Here is a 22,598-nt window from a genome sequence, read left to right on the forward strand (position 1 = left end):
ATACTCCCACCCCACTGAGCCCCAACCAGCTTCAGCTGGACCCCCACCCCATCAAGCCCCATCTCCCCACACACAGACAGCCCCTGCTGAGTCCCAACCACCTTCACCTGGATCACCTGCAGAATCCCATTGCCCCTGCACCTGGAACCCCCACGCGAGCCCCTGTGCATCCAGATCTCCCACTGAGCCACCCGCATCCAGATTGCTCCCCACAGAAACCTCTCACCCCACACAACCCCCCTCCACACTTGGGGATCCTACTGGGCTGAGCCTGCCCACCCACACCTAGTGTGCCTGGTGCAGAGGGGCAGGGCCCCAGGGTGTTTTCTGGGGCAGGCCTGGCCCTTGCACTGTGTCAGAGTCAGGTGCAGCCTCACTGCTGAGTCTCTGTACCATGGGAGGTGGGGGCTTCAGGGTGATCTCCCACCTCAATGCAACTAGTGGCCTGTGCTCCCCACTACCATGCTGGAGCCACATTTATTTATTGGCAAATAAAATTTGCAGAATTTTAAAATGGTGTGTGAATAATTGTTAATTTTTTGGAGCAGAATTCCCCCAGGAGTATTATACACACTGGGAGCTGCTGCTGATTACTGCTAGGAAGCCAGAAGCTGCTGCTGAGAGCCTGCAGGGGCTTTCATAGAATCATAGAATATCAGGGTTGGAAGGGACCTCAGGAGGTCATCTAGTCCAACCCCATGCTCAAAGCAGGACCAATCCCCAACTAAATCATCCCAGCCAGGGCTTTGTCAAGCCTGACTTTAAAAACCTCAAAGGAAGATTCCACCACCCCCCTAGGTAACGCATTCCAGTGCTTCACCACCCTCCTAGTGAAAAAGTTTTTCCTAATATGCAACCTAAACCTCCCCCACTGCAACTTGAGACCATTACTCCTTGTTCTGTCATCTGCTACCACTGAGAACAGTCTAGAGCCATCCTCTTTGGAACCCCCTTTCAGGTAGTTGAAAACAGCTATCAAATCCCCCCTCGTTCTTCTCTTCTGCAGACTAAACAATCCCAGTTCCCTCAGCCTCTCCTCATAAATCATATGTTCCAGTCCCCCTTTCATCGAGCAGGGAACTTCAGAGGTGGTTGGTGGCTTCACTGGAGCCGGGGAGAGACTATTGCTGTGCCTGGAGCTGCCTGAGGTGGGACTGCAGTGAAGGAACTGTGAATACCCCCACATTCTTGTTTGGGAAAGTACTTGCAAGGGAAGGGGCACAGCAGAGAGACTGAGTTTGAGGACAGGCAGAGTGATCGTCCCATTGAACCAGGACCCAGAGCTGCTGACATTTGGTGGGGCCAGCTCCAGTCATCAGAGGCAGCTTGTTGCCTCGGCTGGGCTGATACACAGAACCACCAGAGTGCTGTCTGCAGCTGCAGATCTTGAAGCGCGCCCACGCAAGCGTCTAGGACGCTGAAATCCAGAGGAGTGTGCGCTCCAGGGTGGGGTAAATGGTGGCAGTGTAAATCCCAGTTAGGTAAGTTTCATTTATCACTGTATGCTATATTTGTTATTTGATTTTATTCAACTGCTCCCTGTGGATTTAAATTAGTGGTGACATTTAATTTTAGTCTGTTATACCCTGTTTCTTTAAGTTGTTAAGCAAAGGTGTGAAAGGTCTAATTTAAGTACCTTGGATGTATATTATTTATAATTGGTATTTTTTGAGTTAGACCCATGCCACACATTATTATTATTAGAATAGGCTTATTCTTGGAGGTTCCCAAGGCGTGCCATTGAGTGTGTACAGGAGCCAGCCAGGTGGAGGCACTGCCAATTTTAACTTCCTTTAGGAGTAAAAGGACTGCAGCAGAGGGGTGGATAGAGGATACCTGCCTATCCAACATCACCACTGGGATACCCAGGATCTCCTTTAATGTCAACAACATCAGGCACCCAGGCACACAGGTGAGTGTTGTCTGGTCCCAAGTAACCCAGGGAGGAAAGGGGGAGTTACACATGCTTCCACCGGGAGAACAGACTTCCTGTCCCTCGCACTATCTGGACTATTTAGAGTATCATCAGCTTCAGTTACCTCTTTATTAGCACTTCCCACTTGGCAATGCAGATAATCCCTTAATCTAGTCGGGGGCGGGGGGTGGGAGGGTGGGGAGAGGGCTGAGGGGAGGCTCTGTGATCTTTAAAAAACCCAAGCAGCTTGCCAGAGGAACTAGTACTCATGGTATTTTCTTTCTCAACATCACCGGTAGCAGCTCAGTCTTGGAGCCCAGCACCAAATATTGTGCTCTGCCTCCCTTTAATGGAATGGGAAGGGACAGCAGAGCTCCTGAGGAGACTGTTGGGTGGGGGAAAAGGGTGGAATAGAGGGAACCACAGAGGTTACGGGCCAGCACCTTGTGGGCATCATTTACACCTGCGGAAACTGAGTTAAAACACTACTGTCCATGACGTTTCTGAGGTTGGCTAATGAGCAAAATTATCTGCCAGATCTTAAACATATTGAGGTGTGATTCTAAGGTGAACACTCACATTCTTTAGTCAGATCGGTACAGTATTTATATTCTCACTACTGAAGAGTAAAAGATAACATATTTGGATAGCTGTTATCCCAATTCTATAGCTGTGGTACTCAAGTAATAGACGAAGGAAGAAGAAGACTTTATCATTTTTAATTGTGAAGATAAGGAGCTCACTTATGAAGTGGCACTGAAACAGAAACCTCAATAGTGAAGGTAAGTATGCATGGTGGGGGGGTGGGGCACAAAAAATTACAGCCAGCTGTCTCATAATTAATGTATTCTCCTCAGTGTGAATAGTGTCAGTGGCACAATGTATCCAAAGTATCAGAAAAGGAGTAAGAATCAGAATATTTTGTGAAGTTAAAATTGCAAACATAAAATGATAGCTCATTATGGTTAAGAGAAAGCTCACAGATACCGTTTGATCGGACGGGTAGCTGGATGCCTTATGTGGTGTTTTCTATCAGGTTTCAGTAATGTGGGAGGCAGGTTACTGGAACGATGGACAAGTGACTTGATCTGCTGTGGCAAATGCTATGACCGTACTTTGATCAAGGCTGTGCTTAATTTATTCAGTGCTGTGGCTACTTCATGTGATTTAGTGCATTGCTGGTGCAGAGAGAGAGTAAGGGTGTGTCTGAACATATTCAAATACGTGTGCGCTTAACTTGGGTTACCTAATTCACGTTAGCTAACTCGGGACCAAACAGCAGTGAATACCCCTTGAACTTGAGCTGCTAACACAAGTTGCTGTGTCTTCTCTGCTCTTTTAATCCAGGAGAGCTAACCCAAGCAAAGAACACAACACACCTTTTATGTGTAGTGTCGCCATACTCTAAAATTGAATGTTTGAGTGATTTGGCTAATCTTTAATAAGAATTGTGTTTAATTGAAGATAGTGCTGCTGGTATGCAATAAAGGACATCCAATCTCTCACAATATTCTTTAGGTTTCAGAGTGGTAGCTGTGTTAGTCTGTATCAGCAAAAATAAAGAGGAGTCCTTGTGGCAGATACAGACAGACAATGCCCAGATAAATTTGTTAGTCTCTAAGGTACCACCAGAAATATTTTTTAGAAGTTTCTCACTGGCGCTGATGGGTGTTTATTAGCATTTTAGCACTTTCTCCATTGGATGCCTGAGAACTCCTTGTGTAAACATCTCTGCACTGAGATGTGACTACCTTCCTTCTGTGCAGCCAATCTACAGTAAAGTGTTGGTGTAATATGGGACTTTTTGATCAACATTTTCAAAAGCATTTGCTAATTTTGGGCGCCTCCCTTTTGAGATGTCCTGTGACAGGGATGCAGCCCTGTGCTTCTGTCCTCTCCTACTGGCTCTAAAACCTCTGGTTTGTAAACACCACCCTTTACAGCCCCATGCAGCAACTGTCTTTACTGTGACATACCAGCATCAGGACCCTTTGTCATAGAGGGGAGATATCTATCCACTAAGGGATCCCCTTTTACCTTGGTTTTGCTAGCATTTCCCTCCCTCCCCTTGCACTTTCTTCCTGTGTGCCTTTCTACTCTTCTAGTTAATGGGGTTAACTAGCAGCTTAACTCTCCCCCGTGCAGACTGATCTCGTAATTATCCCGAGCTTCTCTCAATCAGGCCCTTCTCCAAGGAAATTAATTGGACTTACAGTGACCAGAGTGCTGGTTCAGCTGCTTGTTCTCACACTGTCCCAAACCTCCGCCTTGTATGGCAGAAAAGTTCCTCCTTCCCTGGGTTCTTACTCCTTTACTGGATGTGATACTCTCCTGGTGTTGTTCTTTGCCCCCAGGGTGGTCCTCCATGGTCCCCTGATGGGGTTTACTCATTCTCCACCTGCAAAAACCACAATTGGTTTTCTGTCTCAGCCCATAGGTCTTCACGTCAGGGGCAACCCAGTGGGATACTCTTCCTACTCTTGCCCCCTTTGTTTTGTGGCAGGATTGTTGGCACCCCTCACCCTCCTGGTTACCCAGGATCTCCAGTTCTCCCAGGCTTCCAAACTGCTCCTGCTGTCCCTCCTCCCATCGTTCGGGTGGTGGGGTTCCAGTGATTGCCTAGCCCCCGCCAGTGAACTCTGGTTGTCCTTATCCTGCAAGGCTAATTCTATCCTTTCTTCCTTCCCCCCCACTTTCTCTAGGGGTCCTCCCGTCCCTTTCTACCTGGCTAATGTTTCTCTGTCTAATGTTTTTCCACTCCTCCCACCCCCCATGTCTAGCTTTGGCTTCCCCTTCCGCAATGATTTTATTTTTTTCCAACGGGGGCCCCGGATCCCCGTCTGATTCCCTAATGGGAAGGGGCTCCAGTCAGTGCCTAGTGAAACAGGATGGAATATGGTCACCACTACCCCAACCCCTTTCCATCTAAACTTCCCCATAACTTCCAGAGGTACCTCGGCCACAGGGCCGTCCTTAGCTATTCTGGGGCCCAACACAGCATTCACTGGCATTCGCCAGTGACTGCAGGCCCGCATGCTGCAGAGCTCAGGGGAGTGGGGGCAGGGCTGGGGCGGAGCAGGGGCAAGAAGAGGCAGCGCTGGGGTGGGGAAGAGATGGGGCAGGGCAGAGAAGGGGCGTGGGCCATGGGGAAGAGGCGGAGCAGGGGCTGGAGCAGCACGCAGCTGCGCAGGGCACCAGAAAATTTGGTGCCCCAAATTTCCTGGGGCCCTACGCAGCTGCGTACTTTGTGTCTAGGTAAGGACGGCCCTGCTCGGCCATGGGGCAGAGTTTCTTATCTCCATGGATGCATTCGAGCCACAACCTCTCCCCCTGGAGCATCTAATGAAACCCAAAAGCTAGCCAAATATTTTCAAATCTCAAAAAGCTTTGATTTAGTTTAGGCATTGTATGAGGGCGTGTGACCGGAGTCCCGGGGGAGCCAGCTGAGGTCAGTCAATCAGAGTGAACTGCAAAGAGTGGGGCAGACAATCCCCAAAGCTGGTGGATATTCTAATACTTAGATTTACCAAGTCAGCACTAACCACTTCTATAATACCTCACTGGCTACCCAGCAGCCAACAACGCAGTTCCCTTAAAGCAACCCAGCCTCAGGCCTTCACCTAGTTACCCAAGTCAGCTATGATGAAGATTAATGAAAATCTTATTTCTAGGGCTGTCAAGCGATTAAAAATATTAATCATGCTTAATCGCTTTGTTAAACAATGATGGAATACAATTTATTTAAATATTTTCAATGTTTTCTACATTTTCAAATATATTGATTTTCATTACAACACAATATAAAGTGTACAGTGCTCACTTTATATTTTTATTACAAATATTTTCACTGTAAAAAAACAAAAGAAATAGTATTTTTCAATTCACCTCATACTAGAACTGTAGTGTAATCTCTTTATCATGAAAGCTGAACTTACAAATGTAGAATTATGGACAAAAAATAACTGCATTTTAAAATAAAACAATGTAAAACTTTAGAGCCTACAAGTCCACTCAGTCCTACTTCAGCCAATCACTCAGACAAACAAACTTGGTCACAATTTGCAGGAGATAATCCTGCCCGCTTCTTGTTTACCATGTCACCTGAAAGTGAGAACAGGAGTTTGCATGGCACTGTTATAGCTGACGTTGCAAGATATTTACGTACCAGATGTGCTAAAGGTTCATTTGTCCCCTCAACCACCATTCCACAGGACATGCATCCATGCTAATGATGGGTTCTGCTTGATAATGATCCTGCTCAATAACAATCCAAAGCAGAGCGGATGGACGTATGTTCATTTTTATCATCTGAGTCAGATGCCACCAGCAGAAGGTTGATATTCTTTTTTGGTGGTCAGGTTATGTAGTTTCCGCATCAGAGTGTTGCTCTTTTCAGAGTTCTGAAAGCATAATCTATGCCTCGTCCCTCTCAGATTTTAGAAGGCACTTCTGTTTCTTAAACCTTGGGTCGAGTGCTCTAGCTATTTTTAGAAATCTCACATTGGTATCTTCTTTGTGTTTTGTCAAATCTGTTGTGAAAAAAGCGTTCTTAAAATGAACAACATGTGCTGGGTCATCATCCGAGACTGCTATAACATATATAACAAAAATATGGCAGAATGCAGGTAAACCAGAGCTGAAGACACACAATTCTCCCGCAAGGAGTTCAGTCAAAAATTTAATTAAGGTATTATTTTTTAATGAGCATCATCAGCATGGAAACATATCCTCTGGAATGGTGGCTGAATCAAGAAGGGACATATGAATGTTTAGCATATCTGGCACACAAATACCTTGCAACGCTGGCGACAAAAATGCCATGTGAATGCCTGTTCTCACTTTCAGGTGACATTGTAAATAAGAAGCAGACAGCAGCATCTCCTGTAAATGTAAACAAACTTGTTTGTCTTTACAGTTGGCTGAACAAGAAGTAGGACTGAGTGCACTTCTAGGCTCTAAAGTTTTACATTATTTTGTTTTTGAAAGCAGTTATGTAACAAAAAAATCTACATTTGTTTTTCTTAGTGATTGGCTGAACAAGAAGTAGGACTGACTGGTCTTGTAGGATCTAATGTTTTAATTGTTTTGTTTTTCAATGCAGTTATTTTTTGTACATAATTCTTGCAGTTGTAAGTTGCACTTTCAGTATAAAGAAGATTGCACTACAGTACTTGTATGAGGTGAATTGAAAAATACTATTTCTTTTGTTTAATTTTTACAGTTCAAATATTTGTAATAAAAAGAATAATATAAAGTGAGCACTGTACACTTTGTATTCTGTGTTGTAATAGAAATCTATATATTTGAAAATGTAGAAAAATATCCAAAAATATTTAATATATTTCAATTGGTGTTCTATTGTTTAACAGTGCGATTAATCACGATTAATTTCTTTTAGCTAATCGCATGAGTTAACTGCGATTAATTGACAGCCCTACTTATTTCATCATGTAAAAAAGTTTTACCAACCCCGAAGGATTGGACACATTACCTCCAGGTTAATGAATTTTCCAGATATTACCCAAATACACAGTTACAGCCAATTCTTATTAACTAAACTAAAATTTATTTAAAAAGAAAAGAGAGAGAGAGAGTATGGTTAAAAGATCAATATACATACAGACATGAGTTCAATACTTGAGGTTCAGATTCATAGCAGAGATGGTAAGCTTTATAGCTGCAAAAAGTTCTTTTAGATTTTAGTCCACAGGTTATAGTCCAATGTCCAATATTATATTCAGGGCGGACCAGTCAGCACTGGGATCTCAATCTTGTGGTTTAAGCTTTCCCTGCGTTCAAGCATCAAGCAGATCTGAGATGACATGATCAGGACTCAAGGGTCTTTTTTATACAGTGTCCTAGCATCCACTTGACCATACAGTCCTGGGCAAACAATAGGCTTTTGATGTAACCTTCTGCTTCCTAAATACCACCAGTAATTAGTTACAGAAATTAACATAGGGCAATTTAGTCATTTAGACAGTCTATCACAAACTTCAGAGACATATAGACAATGACATTACTTCACCCAAGATTCATCTAAATGTTCATATTCCCTTTTGATCTCTGAATCCATAGCTATAGTGACAGACAGGAACTGTCCGTTTACATGGCTAACATTTATGAGTACACATATACAATTAGTATCACCTCTAACTTTAACAAGATAGGTTTGCATTGCAAAGTTCTAGCCTATCTAGCATCCAATGGCCTTAATTATAATTTCTAACATGTCTCTACAGGCTGATGCTGGGTTAATTAGCCTGCAGGATGCTTAACCCTTTCCGGCCATGTGTTACACTCTTTATAAGATTTGTTGCAAGTATATAACCATGGTAGAAATAATGATTTGCATGATTATATTTCAATTAGATAACGTCACAGGGCAGAGTGTTCTTTTACCTGAACAGGCTAGCCTGTCCTCAGAATCAAATTCTACCCCTTTACACCCTGTGCAACCCTGTTGACTTCAGTGGAGTTGTGTGGGGTATGAGGGCAGAATTGTGCCTAGATACTAACTAAAAAATAGGATTGTTGGATCATATTAAATTCTGTGTTCTTAAATAGGTCACCTCATGATGAATTATTCAACTGAGTCAAATCTTCTCTCCACTTTTTATGATGATTATTATCCTGAGTTGGGCTCCGTCTGCAGCACACAGAATATCAAGATCTTTGGATCAGTATTTTTTCCATTTCTTTACTGTGTGGTGTTCGTGTTCGGCCTGGTGGGAAACAGCTTGGTCATTTGCGTTCTGATAGTTTGCAAGAAACTGACCAGCATGACTGATGTGTATTTGCTGAACCTCGCCATCTCTGACCTGCTTTTTGTTTTATCCCTCCCCTTCCTGGCTCATTATGCTTCAGACCAATGGACTTTTGGAAACGCAATGTGTAAAACAATATGTGGAGTTTACTACATTGGCTTCTACAGCAGCATATTCTTCATAACCCTCATGAGCATAGACAGGTACTTAGCTATCGTCCATGCTGTGTATGCTCGGAGAGTTCGAACAACCGTGCTCAGCATTGTTATAAGCCTTGCCGTTTGGTCAGTGGCCATTTTAGCTTCAATACCAAATATTTTCTTTATCCAAGAACTGAATGAAGATGGCATTATGAAGTGTGCTCCTTATTACCAGGATAATAGGACTGCTTGGAAACTTGTAACCAATTCTAAAGTCAATGTTTTGGGTCTCTTGATCCCGCTTGGCATTCTCATTTTCTGCTACTCCCACATCTTGAAAAATCTGCAGAGATGCATGAACCGAAACAAGTATAAAGCGATGAAGCTGGTGTTCGTTGTTGTGGTTGTGTTTTTCCTCTTCTGGGCACCCTTCAACATTGCACTTTTTCTAGACTCTTTGCGAAGCCTGCACATCATAGATGACTGCGAGACAAGCAAAAACCTAGACCTGGCCCTGCAGGTGACTGAAACCATCTCCTTCATCCACTGCTGCCTGAACCCAGTGATCTATGCTTTTGTGGGTGAAAAGTTCAAGAAATACCTTCAGGAAATACTCAGAAAGCATGCAAGATTCTTATTGATTTGCAAAGACCACAATGTCTTTCAGAGTCACTATAGTACCTCTTTCATGCGCACCCAGTCCTCACATTCATCTGTGATTGACCCTGTCATGTAAAATAGCATGGGGCAAACACAACCATTCAAGCATGCGTTTGGTGTGTTATAAGTATCAGTGACTTTGAAAGCAAATACTCCAGGCAGCTCAGTAAATACATTACTTCACATTGTAGTTGGGAGGACTTAGCTTTCAATTAAAGCTCTCTATTACTCTAGTAATGACTGTGGTATTAAAGCTCAGACAATGTTATAATTTGAGTGTCCTTAAATATATCAATTTTAGCTTCATATATATAATATGCTACCTTACAAGGAGAACCAGGCTGTTATCAATATTATTATTTTTAATCCTAACCCTCACTCAAGTGCTCAGGGACCTATGGACATGTATAAGACATATAACTATCAACCTAATTTCTGAGCTTGGTTTTGTAGTATAATTCCAATTATCCAAATTTCCTTTATCCAAAAATCCTAATTACCCAAATCTACAGTGTGTCCATCTGGTAGCCCTGTGTTAGTTCATCACACACACATCTTCTCAATTAGCCTCTTTCAATCTGTAAGCTCTAATCAACAGATTTGTATTTTGTATAGCAAGTCTCAATAAAGTTATTTTTTTACTCTTTTTAATAAAGTACAAAGTATGATGCTAACATCACCATTACTCCCTCTGTTCCCCGTATTTCTGTATCGGTGACAGTGCATCTCAAAATAGCACTTCTATTTATCCTAACACCTGGTTAGTCAAAAGATTGAGATGTTCCCCAAACCACTGGAATTTAACAGTAATGTATGTTGTCACTGGTGGTTAAAAAAAAAAAGTTTCCTGATGTATACTGCTTTTTTTCTGGTTGTGTTCAAAAGCCCCTGTCATAAATATAAAGGGAAGGGTAAACACCTTTAAAATCCCTCCTGGCCAGAGGAAAAGCCCTTTCACCTGTAAAGGGTTAAGAAGCTAGGATAACCTCGCTGGCACCTGACCAAAATGACCAATGAGGAGACAAGATACTTTCAAAGCTGGAGCGGGGGAGGAACAAAGGGTCTGGGTCTGTCTTTGTGATGCTTTTGCCGGGGACAGAACAGGAATGGAGTCTTAGAATTTAGTAAGTAATCTAGCTAGATATGCGTGAGATTATGATTTCTTTAAATGGCTGAGGAAATAAGATGTGCTGAATGGAATGGATATTCCTGTTTTTGTGTCTTTTTGTAACTTAAGGTTTTGCCTAGAGCGATTCTCTGTTTTGAATCTAATTACCCTGTAAGGTATTTACAATCCTGATTTTATAGAGGTGATTCTTTTTACTTTTTCTTCTATTAAAATTTTTCTTTTAAGAAACTGAATGTTTTTTCATTGTTCTTAAGATCCAAGGGTTTGGGTCTGTGGTCACGTATGCAAATTGGTGAGGATTTTTACCAAACCTTCCCCAGGAAGAGGGGTGCAAGGTTTTGGTGAGGATTTTGAGGGGAAAGACGTTTCCAAACAACTTTTTCCCAGTAACCGGTTAAATGTTTGGTGGTGGCAGCGAAAGTCCAAGGGCAAAGGGTAAAATAGTTTGTACCTTGGGGAAGTTTTAACCTAAGCTGGTAAAAGTAAGCTTAGGAGGTTTTCATGCAGGTCCCCACATCTGTACCCTAGAGTTCAGAGTGGGGAAGGAACCTTGACAGCCCCCATTCTTAAATATGAACAATAGAAACAGAGTTACAAACACCAAAGTTATGAACTGACTGTTCAACCATACACCTCATTTGGAACCAGAAGTATGCAATAAGGCAGAAGCAGAGACAAAAAATATAAAATAAAAAGCAAATACAGCACAGTACTGTATTAAACGTAAACTACTAAAAACAGTAAAGTTTTTTTAAAAAGATTTGACAAGGCAAGGAAAATGTTTCTGTGCTTGTTTCATTTAAATTAAGATGGTTAATAGCAGAATTTTTCTTCTGCATAGTAAAGTTTCAAAGCTGTATTAAGTCAATGTTCAGTTGTAATCTTTTGAAAAAACAACCATAATGTTTTGTTCAGTGTTCCGAGCACTTCAGAGTTACGAACAACCTCCATTCCTGAGGTGTTTGTAACTCTGAGGTTCTACCATATTTAATAGTATGTACTTGCTTTAAACACGTGGGTAATGGAAGTATGCTTACTCCTCAGATTAATTATTACTTGTGAATAGTTTAATTTACATTCCTGAGACAACTTGTATGAGTAAAGGTTTCCAGGAATTTGCTCTAACTGAGAAGACAAGGAGGAGTATATCTAAGGATATGTCTACACAACAAAGAAAACCCCACAGCTGAGACTGGGGCTCGCAGAGCTCAGGCTGTGGGGCTGTGTCATTGCTGACTAGATTTCTGGGCTTGCACTGGAGACTGAGCTCTAGGACCCTCCCATCCCGCAGGGTCCTAGAGCATGGGCTCCAGCCTGAGCCTGAAAGTCTATACAGCAATGAAACAGCCCTTCAACCCAAGCTCTGCAAGCCTGAGTCGGCTAGCACAGGCCAGCCGCAAGTGTCTGTTGCTGGGTGGACATATCGTAAAGCTCGAAAGCCTTAAAGATGGTACTTATGGCTGGTAGAATCAGCATTTCAATGGTATACTGAACATTCATCACACACTGTATATGAGTGGTACCAAACCTTTAAAAAAGGAAGGGCCACTTTATTTATGTTTCTGTTTTAGTTCATCTGTGTCATCTCCTGTTCTGTTTTTCTATTTTCTTTCCTTTCCCAGTTTATTAAAAAAATAGACTGTGTACTTTTAATGCCTTTCTATTTTTTCCTCATTTTTTGCTCCCCCAGCCCCATAGATCAGAAGGCACCTCAGGTTGCCGATCAGATGCGGATATAATGAGATTCCTGCGTGTACTTCAAAGAGACACAGAGCCCCCCCCATCCCCAAAGAGAGAGAAGTGTTACATAGACCAACTCACAGCAAAGTCCACCCCTCTCTCCATAGAGACTAAATATTCCCTCCCCACTTCCTGCCCCTTATACAGAGAAAGGAGAGGTGATATAGATCAAGACAGGCAGCAAAATCCCCCATGCTCCTATCGGTGACCCCTGCTGTTTAAGCAGCCAAGCCTCTGGAAGGCAGCTGCTTCTGCAAAGTACAGTAAGTCAGTGTGGTTTCCTGACTTACTTTGCAGAAGCAGCTACCTCCCTCTCCAACTGCCCATCGGGAGAGGTTTCCTAAATTGTTTAGCTGCTTTAACTGCATTGATAGGAGCATGGGGGATTTTGCTGCCTGTCTTGATCTATATCACCACCCCTTTCTCTGTATACAGAGGGGAGAGGGAATATAGGATCTTGAAAGCGGGGAAGCAGCTGTCTGCAGCTCATAGCTTATGTATGAAAAAAGCAAGTCCCTGAAAAATTAAGCACTGGCTGGGTAGCCAGAGAGCACTCACCCCTACCTGCGTCCCTCACCCTGCACCCCCATCCTGTACCCCTTTCTTGCACTCCTATGGGGAAACTGACCTGGAGTCACGGGAGCGCCTATTGTTGCTCCTTGCTCCCCCCATCTCCTGCCTGTGGGGGGGCACGGAAGAGGACCTGCCAAGCCCTGAGGTGCAAAAATTATGAACCGTAGCCCTGTGATAATATTCCCGTTGCATGCTTCCCCTTGCATGTGCAGGCACAGCTCTGCTCCAGTCCCAGGAACTTGCTCAGGGCATGGAGGGGAAGGGCTATGATAGGGACACAAGCACCAGTGCCGTGTAAAACTCAAAGAGCTGCGGCAGGCACAGCAGAAGGCAAGGGAGGAAATAGTTGCCTCTGGTGCACAGCTGCAGACATGCCGTTTCTACAAGGAGGGCTCTGGGGTCAGTGTGGTGATGAATAGCCCCCCCCTCCGCCCCCGCTCCCGTTGAACTCTTCTTATAGCCTGGTGTTCATAACTCACAGCACAATACAGAAGGGCAGTGCAGGATCCATGCTTTCTGGCAGAGATGGCTGGCTCACAGGTTACCAGAGCAGTTGAAAATCAGCTGGAAACCTAGTAGGATGCCCATGGAATGATGGGATTGAGAAACCTGCATCATGTGACACTGACCCTGCCCCCACGAGGCATTGCAAACCCTTCCCCAAACAATCTGTGGCCAGCTGTACAGTGGGATAGCTACCCACAGTGCACTGCTCTCTGTGTCCATGCAAGAGATGCTACTGTGGATGCACTGGCTCCGCCCACACAAGGAGCTAGTGTGGACATACAACAGCGGTTTAATTATAGCAGAGGCTGTATGTCAAGGTTACTTCAGTCGACTTAACTGTGTAGTGTAGACATTGCCTATGTCAATGGGAGAAGCTCTCCTGCTGCCATAACACTGTCTACACGGGGGCGTAGGTCAGTATAACTATGTCATACTGGGGTGGAGTGGACTTTTGACCCCCCTGAGTGACACAGTTATACCAATATAGGTCTGTAGTGTAGACCAGACCTCAGAAGTCATGGGTGTAACACGTTAGTTACCCTTTCATCCAAGGTGCAAAGAATTCCTTGAAAATGTTTTTTAAAACCATTCTTATTTTTAATATTATAAATGACCATCTTCAGGTTCAGGCCAACATGTGGTACATTCTGGCTTGGGCTAAAATTTTCTCAGCCATAATTTCTTCCTTCCACTGCAACATGCTTTGTTCAGGCCTAGTACTACAATGCATGGCAGTAAATTGGAGCAAGTACACATCAGTGCATTCACTAAGGCCATGTCTACACCAGGGAGCTTACAATGGCACAGCTGTACCACTGATGTAAGAATATTACTTGTGTAGCCACTCCATGTCAATGGGAGAGAGCTCTCGCATTGACATAATAAAACCACCTCCACGTGCAGTGGTACCTGGGTCGGTGGGAGAAGCTCTCCCACTGACATAGTGCTGTCCACACCAGGGGTTCTCCCCCCAGTACTCATCCATGGCGCAGCTGGGAGCCGGCAGAGCAGAGTGGGCTGGGGCCAGGTTGCTCCACTTCCCGCTGCCCGGTGAGTGCAGGGCGCGCCTGATCCCAGCTGCAGTCCCCTGGGATGTAGCTCAGGGGAAGTGGTGGAGTGGGGGCAGGGCTGGGGCGGAGCAGGATAGAGGCTTTGGGGAAGGGGTGGCGAGGCAGCAGGGTTGGGGCAGAGCAGGGATGAGAAGAGGCAGAGGTTTCCTGGCCAGCACAGCCAGCCGGGGGATTGGGCTGGCCACTGGAGCAGCACACAGCTGTATAGGGTCCTACGCAGCTGCGTAATTTGCATATGGGTAAGGACAGCCCTGCCCGTTCCCCAGCCCTGAGCCCTCTCCTTCACCCCAAACCCCTCATCCCCGGCCCCACCCCAGAGCCCACACCGCCAGCTGGATCCCACACCCCCTCCCACACTCCGAAGCCCCCAGCCCCAGCCTGGAGCCCCCTCAAATGCCCCAAGCCCCTCATCCCTGGCCCCACCCCAGAGCCTGCACCCCCAGCCAGAGTCCACCCCTCCCTGCACTCCAACCCCCTGCCCCAGCCTGGAACCCTCTCCTGCACTCTGAACCCTTCATTTCTGGCCCCACCCGGCGCTCTCACCCCTAACCCAGAGCCCCCCACACCCTAACCCCCTGCCCCAGACCGGAGGCCTCTCCCGTACCCCGAACCCCTCAATCCCAGCCCCACCCCAGAGCCTGCACCCCCAGCCCTCTCCCCCCTCCTCCACCCCAACCCAGTGAAAGTGAGAGGAGGCACAGAATGACATCCCAAAAAAGTCCTTAATTCAGCCATGGTCTTTCCTTCCTGACTAAGAAAGTCCCCCAATTTGGACTGAAAATTTGTAGTTTCAGATAGTGGGGAAGATGGGAAGGCAAAATGTGCTTTTATGGTCACCTTCCATCTTTCATAAGACAAGCTTTCCATTCCTCAGATCATCCTAGTAGCCCTTCTCTGTACCTGTTCCAGTTTGAATTCATCCTTCTTAAACATGAGAGACCAGAACTGCACACAGTATTCCAGGTGAGGTCTCACCAGTGCCTTGTATAACAGTACTAAAACCTCCTTATCTCTACTGGAAATACCTCGCCTGATGCATCCCAAGACTGCATTAGCTTTTTTCACAGCCATATCACATTGGCGGCTCATAGTCATCCTATGATCAACCAATATTCCAAGGTCCTTCCCCTCCTCCGTTACTTCTAATTGATGCGTCCACAGCTTATAACTAAAATTCTTGTTATTAATCCCTAAATGCATAACCTTACACTTCTCACTATTAAATTTCATCCTATTACTATTACTCCAGTTTACAAGGTCATCCAGATCCTCCTGTATGATATCCCGGTCCTTCTCTAAATTGGCAATACCTCCCAGCTTTGTGTCATCCACAAACTTTATTAGCACACTCCCACTTTTTGTGCCGAGGTCAGTAATAAAAAGATTAAATAAGATTGGTCCCAAAACTGATCCCTGAGGAACTCCACCGGTAACCTCCCTCCAGCCTGACAGTTCACCTTTCAGTAGGACCCGCTGTAGCTCCCTGTTAACCAATTCCTTATCCACCTTTCAATTTTCATTTTGATCCCCATCTTTTCCAATTTAACTAATAATTCCCCATGTGGCACGGTATCAAATGCCTTACTGAAATCTAGGTAAATTAGATCCACTGCGTTTCCTTTGTCTAAAAAATCTGTTACTTTCTCAAAGAAGATCAGGTTGGTTTGGCACGATCTACCTTTTGTAAAACCATGTTGTATTTTGTCCCATTTACCATTGACTTCAATGTCCTTAACTACTTTTTCCTTCAAAATTTGTCCAAGACCTTGCATACTACAGATGTCAAACTAACAGGCCTGTAGTTACCTGGATCACTTTTTTTTTCCTTTCTTAAAAACAGGAACTATGTTAGCAATTCTCCAATCATATGGTACAACCCCTGAGTTTACAGATTCATTAAAAATTCTTGTTAATGGGCTTGCAATTTCGTGTGCCAATTCCTTTAATATTCTTGGATGAAGATTATCTGGGCCCCCCGATTTAGTCCCATTAAACTGTTTGAGTTTCCCTTCTACCTCAGATATGGTAATATCTACCTCCATATCCTCATTCCCATTTGTCATGCTTCCATTATCCCTCAGATCCTCTTTAGCCTTATTAAAGACTGAACCAAAGTATTTGTTTAGATATTGGGCCATGCCTAGGTTATCCTTGACCTCCACTCCATCCTCAGTGTTTAGCGGTCCCACTTCTTCTTTCTTTGTTTTCTTCTTATTTATCTGGCTATAGAACCTTTTACTATTGGTTTTAATTCCCTTTGCAAGGTCCAACTCTACTTGACTTTTAGCCTGTCTCACTTTATCCCTACATGTTCTGACCTCAATAAGGTAGCTTTCCTTGCTGATCTCTCCCATCTTTCACTCCCTGTATGCTTTCTGCTTTTTCTTAGTCGCCTCTCTGAGACGCTTGCTCATCCAGCTTGGTCTACAACTCTTGCCTATGAATTTTTTCCGCTTTCTTGGGATGCAGGCTTCCGATAGCTTCTGCAGCTTTGATTTAAAGTAATCCCAGGCCTCCTCTGCCTTTAGATCCATAAATTCTTCAGTCCAATCCACTTCCCTAACTAATTTCCTTAATTTTTGAAAGTCAGCCCTTTTGAAATCAAAAACCCTAGTTGCAGATTTATTTTTGTTAATCCTTCCATTCAGTTTGAACTGAATTAGCTCATGATCACTTGAACCAAGATTATCCCCTACAACCATTTCTTCTATGAGGTCCTCACTACTCACCAAAACCAAATCTAAAATGGCATCTCCTCTAGTCGGTTCAGCAACTACTTGATGAAGGAATCCATCAGCTATCACATCTAGGAAAATCTGAGCCCTATTATTACTAGCACTTGTCCTCCAGTCTATATCTGGGAAGTTAAAGTCTCCCATGATCACGCAGTCTCCATTAGTATTTACTTCATTAAAAACATTAAAAAGGGCTCTATCCATATCCAAATTAGATTCCGGTGGTCTACAGCACACCCCAAGCACTATCCCAGGGGAGGCTCTAATAGTTTTCTTCCCCAATGTAATTTTTGCCCAGACAGACTCTGTCTTATCCATTCCATCGCTTCTTATTTCTTTACATTCTACCTCATCATTGATATACAATGCTACTCCACCGCCTTTACCTTTATTTCGGTCTTTCCTAAACAGCACATACACTTCAATACCTGTAGTCCAGTCATGACTACTATTCCACCATGTTTCTGTTATCCCTATAATATCTGGTTTCACTTCCTGCACCAGTAGCTCTAGTTCCTCCATTTTGTTACCTAGGCTCCTCGCATTAGTGTACAAACATCTTAATTTTTGCTGTTTGGCCTCGCTCACATTCTGTACCCTATTAGGCACCGTCATTCTACAGCCAGTATAACCTATTAGACTGGTATCCACACTGCCCTTTCTCCTTATATACATTCTTCTACCCACGGCTGTATCCTTTCTTACTTCGTTTTCTTCCCTCTCAATGCTAAAATCCGGCGTGGAGATTACCTGGACATCTCCCAACCATCTACCCCAAATTCCTAGTTTAAAGCTCTCTTAATCAGTTGTGCCAGCCTCCATCCTAGAAGTCTATTTCCTTCCCTACTCAGATGAAGTCCATCTTGAGAGAACTGTCCTCTGTCCATGAATGCCTCTCAGTGGCCATACATCCCAAAGCCCTCCTTATAGCACCACTGCCTAAGCCATCTGTTGATAGTCATAATCTTGTCACACCTTTGTTGCCCTTCTCTAGGAACAGGCAGAATCCCACTAAAGATCACCTGAGCCTCGATTTCCTTAAGCGTTTTCCCCAGCCAAGCATAGTCTCCCTTAATACTTTCCAGCGAGAATCTAGCTGTATCATTTGTTCCCACATGAAGGATAATTAGGGGATTCTTTCCTGCTCCCTTTAGGATCTTTTTTAACCTCAGGTCTACGTCCCGTATCTTAGCACCTGGAAGACAGCATACCCTTCTAGTCTCTGGATCAGCTCTGATTACAGGCTTGTCTATTCTTCTGAGTAAAGAGTCCCCGATCACATCGACCTGCCTTTTCCTGGTGACGGTGCTATTCTCCAGTCTATCCCATTCCCTCTGGCTGCAAGTTCTTTTCATTCCTGTTCTCCCTTGTAATCCTCTTCAACCCATCCTGTATTCTCCTGGGGCTCATATTTGGTGTAGTCTCCATTGACTCTTCCCCTTTTCCTATAGGACTAGCCGCTCTTCTCTTCTTCCTTGCCCTTCCACCTTCAATGAATACCTGCTGAGCCCCTTCTTCATTTTCCAACTCTGCAAACCTGTTCTTGAGCTCTATTTCTCCTTCACTAGGCCGTTTTTTCCTCTGCCTGGTTCTTTTAGTCACATGTTTCCACTGACCACTTTCCTCACCCAGTCTCCCCTCAGAATTCCTCAGTCCTGTTTCCATCTGCAAGTCTGAGCTTTTCCCTTCAGATACCTCATGTCTTTGCTCCATAATCTGCTTGAACCCCTTTCTAAACTCAACCAGACTTTCCACCTGCATCTCCAAACCTCGGATCTTTTCCTCCATCAGCTCCATCAGATGGCATTTCATGCAGACAAAACTCTTACCAGGTACCCCCTCCAGGATCATGTACATACTGCAGCTTCCATATCCAGTCATCTTCATCGTGTCTTCCACTACATGAGTCACTCCCACTGCTGCCTCTGTATCTGTCATAGCCTTCCCACCTAAATCCTATTAATCTGGGAAACAAACCACACCAAAACACCACCACCCACAGCAAAAACAAACCCCAAACAAGCACCACAATGCAAACTCCCCTTTCAAACTCCCACTCAAACTCACCTGTTTACAGCTCTGTTTGCTGGCTCCTGTGCCACTGTCCTTGACAAATAAATAACTCTTCAGGAATTCTATGCATTAGACTGTATCTAATAATCTCTTTGACCTATAGAACTCCAGATGTTCTTGGAAACCATTCCCTTACACATATATATAATGAGTACATAAGCATATATAAAACTGGGAAATATGATGAGAGATGATTGTTACAGCTGATTTTCCTATTGGGGAATCAATAGGGAAGAATGATTATGGGGGAAGAAAGAGCCACTGAAAGCTATTATTATCTTATAGAATTGTTAGTCCTTTCAAATAATTGTAAATAATTATGCCTTCACACATAACATAAATGAGGTAAACTGAGCATGTATAGAAATGACATCAGAACATATGTTTCTTTTGACAAAGAGATTTCTTTGTTTAAAAACTTATATAATAACAGTGGTGTTGGAACTTAGTTAGGGAATGAAACTGCAAGTCCCTCCAGTTACGCTGAAGGAGAGACACATAGCCAGCTCTTCATCATCAATCATCATCACATCAAAGGATGATAATATTTCCATTCTTTCTGAATTCTGTGTAGTGCTGTACTAATCTCTGATTGATAATCTTTGAGCCTGTTATTCAACAATCTTGAATTGTCGTTAACTTCAGATACACAACAAGATATTGTAAGTAGGATTAATATACGCAGCATCCTACAAGCGTTCTATAAAGTCGAAACACTAAGCACATTGATATAACTCTAATATCTCTTTCAACTATACTAACACACAGGTGAGCCAGACTCAGGAGCGACAGAAGCTCCCTAAAAGTGGGGGGGCCACAGGTGCCCAAACTGTGGCCCTGCCCTCATGCCACCTCTTCCCCGGAGGCCACATCCCTCGCTTGTTCCTCTCCACCTCCTGCCCCCTGTTGCTCATCTTACAACCGGTAAAAAGTGGGAGGGCATAGTTTAGAATATCATTTAGAAACAAGGAAATGATAAACAATAGGGTGCTCAGCATGTTCACTACCTCAGTTTTATTGGTGCTTTAATTATGCACCATGAAGTCAGTCTGGTTCCTTAACCCGCTCAACAGGATGCACAGTGAATGGGAATCCCCATGAGTACCATTCTTTCAGGCTGAGCGCTGGCGACAGGATTTAGGCCTTGTTGCAATTTTCTAGGTAACCAGGCTCTCAAAATACTTCTGCTCACTAACATACTACTTGGTGTTCCCCTTTTCATGGAAACACATCACATCCCTGACACACCAGCCAGGAAAGTCACAAATCCAGTGTCTCCCCAATGCTAGCCTGTCGCCATCTCTGCATCACTTGTAAAACTGAGTAAGAAACCCTGCGAGAAGTTATCTCATAGGCTTCCCAGTATTTCCTCTTTTCATTTTCATGGAAATGGTTTGGGAACAGCAGTGCTTAATATGCAATGAAAGAGGTGCTGAGGCTCAAGCAATTAGGTGCTAGGGTGCAAGCAATTTTTTTATTTTCATAACTGAAAGAGGAAGCCCAGAAGTGCTGAGGCTACAAACTGCCAAGCCCTGAAGTGACGAAGCTCAGCCCTGACAAGCCTTGGCACAAATTAAGCACTGCGGAACAACCTTTCTCGTGGGATTTTGACAATAATAACTGAAAGCGGAGATGCTCACAAAAAATACATCTAATGAAACCCAAAAGTTACCCAAATATTTTCAAACGTCAAAAAAAGCTTTGATTTGGTTCAGGTGTTGTGTGAGGCTTGAGGGCGGAATGTTCTTTTAACTGAACAGGCTAGCCTGTCCTCAGGGGCCAAATTCTATCCCTTTACAGCCTGTGCAATCCTGTTGACTTGTGTGAGGTGTCAGGGCAGCATTGTGCTTAGATTACTAACTAAACAATAGGATTGTTGGGTTGTATTAAATTCTGTGCTCTTGAACAGGTCACCTCATGATGAATTATTCAACTGAGACAAGTCGCCTACTTTTTATGATTACTATTCCAAGTGGGGCTCCACCTGCAGCACAGAGAACATTGAGATCTTTGGATCAGTATTTTTTCCAGTCTTTTATTGTGTGGTGTTCATGTTCCGCTCGGTGGGAAACAGCTTGGTCATCTGTGTTCTGGTACTTTGCAAGAAACTGACCAGCTGAGTGATGTCTATTTGCAGAACCTCGCCGTCTCTGGCCTCCTTTATGTTTTCTCCCCGCCCTTCCTGGCTCATTATGCTTCAGGCCAATGGACTTTTGGAAACGCAATGTGTAAAATAATACGTGGAATTTACTACATTGGCTTCTACAGCAGTATATTCTTCATAACCCTCATGAGCATAGACAGGTATTTAGCCATCGTCCATGCTGTGTATGCTCGGAAAGTTCGAACAACCATGCTCAGCATTGTTATAAGCCTCGCTGTTTGGTCAGTGGCCACTTTAGCTTCAGTACCAAATATTTTATTCATCCAAGAATTTAATGAAGATGGCATTATGAAATGTGCTTCTTATTACCAGTATAATAGGACTATTGGAAACTTTTAATCAATTTTGAAGTCAATATATTGGGCTTCCTGATCCCCTTTGGCACTCTCATTAGCTGTTACTCCCACATCTTGTAAAACCTGCAGAAATGCATGAACTGAAACAAGCTTAAAGCTGGTTTTCATTGTTGTAGTTGTGTCTTTCCTCTTCTGGACGCCCTTCAACATTGTGATTTTTCTGGTTTCCTTGCGAAGCCTGCAGATCATAGATGACTGCAAGATGAGCAAAAGCCTAGACCTGTCCCTGCAGGTGACTGAAACCATCTCCTTCATCCACTGCTGCCTGAACCCAGTGATCTACGCTTTTGTGGGTGAAAAGTTCAAGAAATACCTTCATGAAATATTCCAAATGCATACATGATTCTTATTGACTTGCAAAGACCACAATGTCTTTTAGAGTCACTATAGCACCTCTTCCATGCGCACCCCAGGCCTCACATTCTTCTGTTGTTGACCCTATCCTGTAAAATACAATGGGCCAAATACAACCATTCAGGGATGCATTTGATGTGATATAGTATCAGTGACTTTGAAAGAAATCTCAAATCTTCCAATCTGCCCTGGAGGAAAATTCCTCCCCGACCCCGAATATGGCGATCAGCTAAACCCTGAGCATATGGGCAAGATTCATCAGCCAGATACTACAGAAAATTCTTTCCTGGGTAACTCGGATCCCACCCCATCTAATATCCCATCACAGGCCATTGGGCCTATTTACCATGAATATTTAATTACCAAAACCATGTTATCCCATCAGACCATCTCCTCCATAAACTTATCATTTAAG

At 43.9% G+C, this 22,598-nt stretch overlaps 1 protein-coding gene and 1 pseudogene across 1 annotated transcript; both read left to right on the plus strand.

Moving 5' to 3' along the window:
* Positions 1–2,176: 2,176 nt before the first annotated feature.
* On the plus strand, positions 2,177–12,369 carry LOC102946817 (C-C chemokine receptor type 8). The gene is made up of 2 exons (XM_007070685.4): positions 2,177–2,697; positions 8,483–12,369. Exon 2 carries the CDS (start codon positions 8,491–8,493, stop codon positions 9,556–9,558), a length of 1,068 nt encoding a protein of 355 aa, XP_007070747.3. The 5' UTR covers positions 2,177–2,697; positions 8,483–8,490; the 3' UTR covers positions 9,559–12,369.
* Positions 12,370–20,347: 7,978 nt separating this feature from the next.
* Positions 20,348–22,172, plus strand: LOC102947051 (annotated as a pseudogene).
* Positions 22,173–22,598: the final 426 nt, after the last annotated feature.

This window comes from Chelonia mydas, chromosome 2 (assembly GCF_015237465.2).
Source record: "Chelonia mydas isolate rCheMyd1 chromosome 2, rCheMyd1.pri.v2, whole genome shotgun sequence".
In the NCBI taxonomy this organism is placed as follows: Eukaryota; Metazoa; Chordata; order Testudines; family Cheloniidae; genus Chelonia; species Chelonia mydas.

What these genes read in the sequence shown, in the direction of transcription:
- LOC102946817 (XM_007070685.4), top strand. Translation starts at nt 8,491, where the DNA reads ATGATGAATTATTCAACTGAGTCAAATCTTCTCTCCACTTTTTATGAT.